Source organism: Lagopus muta, chromosome 1 (assembly GCF_023343835.1).
Source record: "Lagopus muta isolate bLagMut1 chromosome 1, bLagMut1 primary, whole genome shotgun sequence".
NCBI classification, from domain to species: domain Eukaryota; kingdom Metazoa; phylum Chordata; class Aves; order Galliformes; family Phasianidae; genus Lagopus; species Lagopus muta.
The window spans coordinates 72,631,702-72,640,285 of record NC_064433.1 but is presented as its reverse complement, the minus strand read 5'-3'; the positions used below and the strand labels follow the sequence as shown (position 1 = coordinate 72,640,285).

The window sequence follows — 8,584 nt, the reverse complement described above, 5'->3', positions numbered from 1 at the left end:
TGTACTGAGCACCGTAGGTTACCCATGGTGAGGGAGCACTGCAAGGAAATAATCTGTCAGACCCAAGAGCACTTAGTCATTTTGAAGATCTCTGTTAGGTCTTTGTAGGCCTGGGGACCACCATGGGTAAGAAATGTTCTGCAATTTATTTAATCCATGATGTGCCTACTGCAAAACAAAGCCTGAGTATACAGCAATATGAATAGTGTTGGAATACAGCAGTAAAATAAATAGCAGCAACAGTAATTTGCCTAATCCTAAGACCTTGAAGCCAGAATCACTTTTCCTAGCAAGACTGAACTGCTAGACCAGTAGTTTTCCGTTGCTATTTTGTTGATGCCAGTAGATATGACAATCCCTTCCAAATCTGTTTACACCTACTAAGGCTTTGTTTTTCTCATCATATTTCACCTAGTTTTCACAGGTGTGGTGCATGAAACAGCCAGGAATCCTCAATTTTTAAAGCTGAGAATCACAGAGGATAGTAGTACAGACATTTTCAGGAACAAGTAGTACTGTTTGTTCATGCAAGTTCTTCTGGAACAGTAGGCCCAAATGAACAACATAAAATCGACCATTTCTAGAGAAAGAAATATTTATTGGTACTTTTATTTTAATAGTCACTATAATAGTCAGCACAATTCATTGTTATAAATATTTATAAATATTCTGTAGGACATAAGACCCACTCAAATAAATAAATAAATATTGCAATATTTAAAAAGTAATGCTTTCTAACTAGCTGGTGATGGCCAGCATCTCCATTGAAGAAATAATTCTCCTGACACTTTTGATAAAGTTCTTCATAGTTGGAAACGTGTTTTTGATGCAAAATTTACTGTGCATTCATTCAACACACAAGGATTAAATCTCTGAGCAACACTTTTTGTCTTCTTATGCACCGATAGAGATATTATAGAGTTTTAACCTTAGAGATTTTTGTCATCAAAGCTTAATATGGATTGAGACAGAACTTTTCATGATTCAAACTTCTGTAGGTCTGTTGACTTTGTGTCCTAGAGAACTCTGGAGCACAGAAAAAAATTCTGCTTGTGTAACTGCAGTAAAAAGTTCTCAAGGAGAGAAAGCCAACAATGGTAAAGGAATTAAATAAAATTATTAAATAGAACATAAAATCATGTGTTCCCACTGTGTAGGCAACAAAGTAAAAATGCTTGTGGTATTTTGAATAAGCAAGAAAACACATAGCTATCTCCCTGACCTGCAATTCCCCAATCCATTAGAATAACTTCTTTCCTTTAAAAACTAATTATAAACATGATAATAATAAATAATTTGTGAGACATAACAGTTGATCCAATCCTAATCCTGTATGAATTAAGAACCACATTATCTGGCAAAACCTTCATTGCAGCAGAATGAGATAGTGTGGTTATTCTAAAGTAACTACTTGGAGGTTGTAGATGAAAAGATATTTTACGTGTGTATATTTATATATGTTTGTGTAGATTATTTAAAATGCTGTCAGCAGGACAGACTCTGCAGTGAATATTCAGCAATTTCCATGAAAACAAACAGAGGGCCTTACTTTTGATATTGTAACACGATTCTGACTTCAGTGGCTTCAGTGAATTACTTCACTAAATAGTAGGAAGAGAAAGACTAGAATCTAGCCTGACATCTTATGATGTGCTACTTCTATGAAAAAAGCTGGATGAAACACATCATTTTCAGACTGGTGTCAGGCTGTTAAATATGCTATTAAATAAAATGGAAGAAAGTGCACACACACAAAAAACACAAAGATATTTTCACTTATCTGCCATGCTGGAATTTTCTCTATCTGTTGATTTCTAATGCTATTGATTTCTGCTGAAGTATATCAAGCACTTTTTCAGAATCACATACATTTAAAATTCCAGGAATATATGACTACAAGCAGATGAGATAAAGGAGAAGAAGTGCTAAATATGTATACAATATTCAGAATCCTCTATGTAGCTCCATTAAAACCAGTGAAGCTCTACTAAATTTAACCATTTTTCACCTAAATTAGAAAGAAAACTCAACTCTGCAAATATCTTATCTTACCTAAAGATTGGTAAACTTCAAATATATACATGGAATTTACATTTTGGTAACTAACCTACCCATGACAAACGTCAATCTAGATGCCTAGATTTTGTCAACATTTAGAAATCTGATAATATTGAAGTCATTTCACTCTTACACATATAAAGCATCTGATGTCTGCTTAGAATTAGGTAAAAACTTTGATGTCAAACGTAGAAGCTCCTTTTCTAAATACATGCTTAATTTTTTACTCATTAGATGTGAGTCTGCATTAACCATTAATAATTCGCCTGTGAGGCATAATCCGAGAGGATTTTTTGTCTTGGAGAGCACTGGTCAAAATAAACTAGCCTATTTGGCATATACTGATCCTGGTACTTCCCTCTGGGTTAGAAACATGCAAAACTAATGAATGTTTCTATATTGCATTTCCATATTGTGTTGCTATAATTACGTGAATAGAGAGATGTGACAGAGAACTTGAGAGAACGGTGAGACTCAAATACTCATTTTTCAAACCTCAGCTTGGATTCAATAGGTGTCAGAAATGACTGTCTACACAAGGCCATTTGATCCCTGTCAGCTACTCCAGTTTTCTTTATGCACTGCTTTTTTTGTCACCAGAGTGGTCACTTTCTGACTGCTATGGGCACAAAAAGAGACCGAAGCTCCAATCTCAACACTTAAGAATATATATGGCAAGTTTTATGTGATGATATAACACACTGTAGGTCAGTTAGTCTGCTGTGCTTGCAAGTGAGCTAGTAAGAAGATTCTCTGCCTCTGCTGGAGTTTCTAATCCTAGAGGGCTCAAGTCTTCTTCCAGACACATCAGTAACATAACACTAGTTCATCATTACATTCAAGTGAATTCTGTTTTTCACTTAGGCATACTAAGGGTATTTCAGACCGTAAAATATTTAGTTTCTATTATACATTTTGAAAATGGATTGTCTTTTCAGTAAAGCAGAGTGCAACATCCTTTTTCAGTAAACCGTCATGCATAAGGACAAAATTTGAAATAATTTTTTTTTTTCAATGTTCTTTGGGTTTCTAGCAGCCCACCCTGAGGGTTAGAAATCAGATTGAGTGTTTTAGGCACTTCTGTCTGTTATATTCATTCATGTCATCAATTTGCAAGTGGTTGCCATTATCTTGTAATGTAAAAGCGAGGACTAGCATATCTCCTGGCATCCATCATAGCGTGTGGGTCATCTGGGTTGACCACATCGTTCTGATTGACTCTCACGGGTTCTCTGGGCACATGGGAAAAGTCCATTTGCAGTTGCAGCTGAGACTCTAATGCAGAGACCTTTCTCTGTGGGACCAGGATCTGGTGAGGATCCATTGGATCAACATCTGCACTCCTAGTGTTTCTGTGGGGTTCAGGTGTGTTGAATCGAAACAAAGGGATTTCATTTCTCCTGGACAAAAACTGGGAGTACGGTGGTGGATTCATACCAGGGACGAAAACTTGCTTACTTCTGCCTAAGCTAACCAGAAAGTGGTGCTTGGGAGATTGATACACATCATATCCATTTTCCAGTGTTCTTTGGTTGAACACGCAATCCTCTTGGCTGAAATAATGCTTAGAGAAGAAAAAAAAAAAAAAGACAAATGTCAACAAAGGGATTTGGTGAAGGACAAACACCTGTTAAAGAGGAAAAGACAGATGAGATCCTGCAGAAGGTGTTTTTGATCTTCCAGGTCTGCAACTCAGACAACTCATGTTAATCCAATATGGAATTTTCAACAGAGGTATTACTTAGCACTGCTTTCAACAGAGGGCTACATTGTTTGAGCTACTGTGAATCTATACCACAGCAAGATTACAAGATCTCATTGGATCTCTTTCTGCTTTCATATATTCCAGAAGGAACTCAGATGTGCTCTTTATCAGCTCTACAATTCAGAACAATCAAAGAGGAGAGAAAGTTTAACCTAAGTGGCAGGTTCTCAGCTTGCCAAAATCTACATCCTACTGCTGTAGTTGTACAGATTTGCCCTAGCTGAGGAAATGGGTTGTATGTAGCAGACTGTGCCTGTGCCTGTTATCTGTAAAAGTAACTCACCGATCCAAAAATGTCTCCTTTCATGTCCATGCATAGGTAGCGTCCACTCTTCACGCCTGTGATTATAACATAGCCAGCACCCTCAGACTTGATCATTAGGGCACCTGTTTGAGAAAGCAAATATGTCAAATCCAGAATCCCATTTGACACCACACTCTTGCCTTACTGGTCCACACACTGACTTGAAATGTCCATTGATGGATTTGAACCCATCTTCTATGTCATTTAGGACTATTTGCACCCTAGATCACATTTGATGTGGCTTTGTTTGATCCTTGAAAAGTTCCTAGAGTGGAGATGCCGCTACATGTCTTGATGCCTTGTTCCAGTGCTGAACTAACATTCCAAACAATTTTTTTCTCTGACATCCCAATTGAAGACCCAAGCCCACTCCGGGACAGTTTTTCCTATGTTCTGTCCCTGGCCATGACCAGAGGGAGTTTGATTGCCTCATTGTTATGACTGCCCTATGATATTCACTTTAAACTACTTTTTACTACGTTAAATAAGCTTAGCTCCCTCAACCTTTTCCAAAATTGTTTGTGTTCAAGGCCACTGACTATCCTGAAAACTCTCTTTTAGAACAGTTCCAATTTCGCCACATCCATCTCAAAGAGCTTTTTATAGTACTCCAAGACCAGGTTTATTAGTACTAAGTAAAGGCTGAAAAGTAATTTTCCTTGATCTGTGGATCATGGTGGATGGCTTGCCATCTTCTTAAACAGAGTGTGTCCCCTGTAACCCTTAGTCTCTAGCCAGGAGGGCTGTACACATCCAGCCTCCTCCCAGCCTGAGCAGCACTTTGGACTTTTTATTTACCTGGAATCTCAGTGGCAGTGGTAGTGTGGTGACCTGGCAGAAATTCAGTCATCCTCCCTTTCATGAACTCATTAACTGTTTGATTTCAACCCCTCCTGTGAGCATTTCAAATATATATGGATTTTTTTTCATGACAGATATGGCAAAACATGATTTTTTACTGGCTGTTTTCTCTTTTGCATCTCCCTGATTATTGCCCAACATGCCTAAAAACAAATTTTATAAAACCCATAGATATACAGGAAAAATAACACTAAGACAGAGCAGAAACTCCTACAAGTGTTTCATCAATTCCTTGAAAGAGAAATAGGAGAACTTGATTATTTTTTCTCTTTGATAAATTAAACTTCTAAAATTGTCTTTTGTTCCTTATATTATTTTGCACAAGTATCACAAGATGTGCTTATTAAATATAATTGTGTGGATGAAGGGCATGTTATGCAGTAGTAATAAAAATGACTTTATGATGCATAGCTACTTGTGTGCATAGCTACTGCTAAAAGATAAGTAATTTTGGAGTCTTCTCTAAGAACTCTTTGTCCTAAAAAATGACTTACAACAAAACCAAGCCAAACTACACCTTTTTATTTTTATTTCAATTATTGATTTCTTTCTTTATTTTTTAACTAGCTAATATGTTCAGGCAGGTATCCAGCAAAGAATTCCTGAATTTTCCATGAAAATAAACTATGATAGAACCTTCTAGTTACAAAAGGGAACAATTACTTCTGATGAACTCCAAAGGCTTAGCACTTCATTTATTACAGTCTGGACTTTCACAGTTTCCCCCCATTTTATCAACTGTTGCATGCTTAATTACCCACATTCTATGCACAACTGATTTTCTGCCATGCATCTGCATTAAATACACATATCTATAGATTCTCTTATAAACCAATTTTCAATAAAGAGTGGTACTGATACACTTGGAAGAAAATGAGCTAATTTTAGTAGTTAGAATATCTCCACCCCAAAATATTTTATTACCATAATCAGGTTTTCACAACTGCTATGGTGATTTTTTTCAGCGCAATGCTATTACTGCAGTGGAAAGTAGCTCTTTGGGATATGTCATTATCAACTACTAATAAAAAATTCCACAAGAAACTGTGGGTAAAATCATGAAATGAAGGATAATCCAGGTAATTTTTACTTGCAGAGCATCACAGGAACCACACAACTTCAGTTATCTTCAACAAAGATATTCCTCACCTGTTATATTTCTTTGAAGAAAATTATTTCTTAAACAAAATGAGTGTTATAATTGTGTTTTTGATTCCATAGCTCTGCTCCTCTCTTTGCTTTCCACCCAAGAAGATGGAATTTTCTACAGGTAGCGAGAAAGCAAAATTCTAGTTAGCCCTCCCCTGCTCCCATGAAGACAGAGGGTCCGTAATAAGTTACTTACTGTAAATGGTTTGGTAAGGAACACCACTGATGTGGCCATCAGCATTGATTTGGAGATGGAAGCTGTTCCTCTCTGTAGAAGTGTACAAGTGCATCAGCTGATCTCCATTCCGCCAGCTGGGATTCAGCAGTGGAGAGGAGTTGGGGAAGCCAACTGCAGCCTTCAGGATACAGAGCACAAGCAGCATGTACTCCAGGCAGCTGCAGAGACTGGTGTGCGGCATGGTTCTCAGCTCTTAGTGGCTGTTTAGTATCTGAAACTTGATACTCCTTTTGCTTCTCACTTTCCCTTGTTTGCGTCTGGAGCAAGAATCCTCAGATAAGTTCCCTTCTTTGCAGGGGCTTATGAAGAGCAGGAAAAGTGACATCACACAGGAAAAAAAAACTTGTCCACATCCTTGATTTTTGTCAAAGCAACATTTTAAGTTTTCCAAAACCTCAGGGGAAGGAAAGCACGTAGGATCTCTGGGCAAGGTGTAGGGGGAAAAAATATAAGGTTTCTAAAGACAGCTCACGAAAGCTAATCATATGTTCAAGTGTTATCGGCAAACTTGTGACATCTGAAAATTTCCCATGCCTCTACTGTTAAATCCAGAAAGAGCAATCCACTGTAATTTCTGTGAAGAGAATGACCTGTTAAATGTATCTTTTTTCTTCTTCTTCTCAGATTTAGATTTCTGCCTCCCCTCTTCATTTCTAAATTGCATTCTGATTTTTTGAAAACAGCAAATTAAAGCCAAAAACACAAATTAAAAAAAAAATCACAGATACATCACAATCTGAGAATAAGTTGTTCTGGGTCTGATTCCTTCATTACGGTGTGAGTTTAGCAGTGAGTTTGTTGGACTGATATCTGTGTTGCCTCATTTAAGCAAGTGAAACTTGATGTGCACACACCTCACTCCAGCTAAGCTGTCCCTTTTATTTCTCCTGTTTGAATCACTTAGATAATTTGGAGTTGACCAAACAGCTGAAGATCAGCTCCAGAACACTTAGAATCTGCAAGTTCCCTTGTTGCATGTTAGGTTAGCAGTCTTTTATTGAGCCACACAGAGTAGCATGGCAAGAAGATCTAGGATCTGAATCAAAACTAAAATCATTCCTACTGGCACATTTCTATTGCTTCAGGTATAGCAAACAAGCTTGGAAAAGCTACAAAGGGATGTGAGTAAATTGAAAATTAATAAATGATGTTAAAATTGTTCCAAGATACCTTATCTGTTTTTCGTTTGTCCTGTCAATGTACAAAAGTTTCATCAACAACTTTTCTGACTTAAAACAATATTATTCTGATTATTGTATAAAAGTACTGTACTAATGGGATGCTGGCTATACAGATTAAACAACAGTGATAGGAATAGTTGTGAAAGTAGGCTGTGTTTAGCTGTTTGCTTGTTTGTTTCAGAAATGAGTATTTATGATGAAAAGAGTACTAAACAATAAATGAATCACTTTTTAAGAAGACGTCTGGAGATTTTAAGTCTAGTGGTCCGGGATTCACTGCTTTCAGGCAGAGATGTTAGTAGGTTACAGGATTTAGTTAGACACTGCAAAATTCTTTGTTCTATCAACACCTGTGAAGCAGTGTCATCAGCACAGAAATATATTAAAACTTGATAAAACTATGACAGTTGACCTGATATTTTAAAGCTTAAAACTAACAAAACTCTGCCAAATTCTTCTATTACACCTGTGTAAATCTAGAAACTTGCACCTGTGTAAATGACAGCACTCTCCAGCCAAAGCGTATAAGGGTCAATCTGAGCAGATTGACAAAACTGTATTTACTGAGAAGCAATTTAGCCTACAGACATTTCACTGATTACTGATTATAGCACCTGAAACATTTTGCCATAATAATTTAAAAGCTATCTAAGAAGGAAAAAACCACCTTTTTTTCTTTTCCGTTTCCTTTTTTAAGTGTATCTATTTAGTGTCAAAATTATTCACTATTTTTTTTTCTGTCTGGTATCAAACATAAGCATTTTTTTTTTCCTTTGCTCTCTTTCATTTGACTACTGTAGAAATGTGGATGTGAATATCTCAGAAGCAGTTACAAAGGTTTCCACAAGAGGCGCATATATTTTTTGTTATTTGTGAATGCAGTTTTTCTCATTCAATATTTCATATACATGATAAAGCCCTTCTGTGCTTATCATTACACAGTGTTCTGAACTCTTTCTGAGATCTTAGCTGCATAGAAAGAGTTCTGTGGTGAAATTCAGGCCATTTCTTAGCGTGTGTCAGTTTTG

General features: G+C 36.8%; 1 protein-coding gene across 1 annotated transcript; it reads right to left on the bottom strand.

The window, feature by feature from the left end:
- Positions 1 to 206: 206 nt before the first annotated feature.
- FGF23 (fibroblast growth factor 23) lies at positions 207 to 8,556 on the bottom strand. Its single transcript, XM_048933903.1, has 3 exons — positions 6,334 to 8,556; positions 4,107 to 4,210; positions 207 to 3,622 (listed from the first exon to the last, which is right to left on the bottom strand). Exons 1-3 carry the CDS (start codon positions 6,554 to 6,556, stop codon positions 3,185 to 3,187), a joined length of 765 nt encoding a protein of 254 aa, XP_048789860.1. The 5' UTR covers positions 6,557 to 8,556; the 3' UTR covers positions 207 to 3,184.
- Between the last annotated feature and the right edge of the window lie 28 nt (positions 8,557 to 8,584).

Bases quoted from the DNA above. Each gene is read 5' to 3' on its own strand.
- FGF23 (XM_048933903.1), bottom strand. From the start codon at position 6,556: ATGCCGCACACCAGTCTCTGCAGCTGCCTGGAGTACATGCTGCTTGTG. The intron at 4,211-6,333 runs GTAAGTAACTTA...TTTCTCAAACAG, and splicing joins TCCTTACCAAACCATTTACA to GTGCCCTAATGATCAAGTCT. The intron at 3,623-4,106 runs GTGAGTTACTTT...TTCTTCTCTAAG, and splicing joins AAGGAGACATTTTTGGATCG to CATTATTTCAGCCAAGAGGA.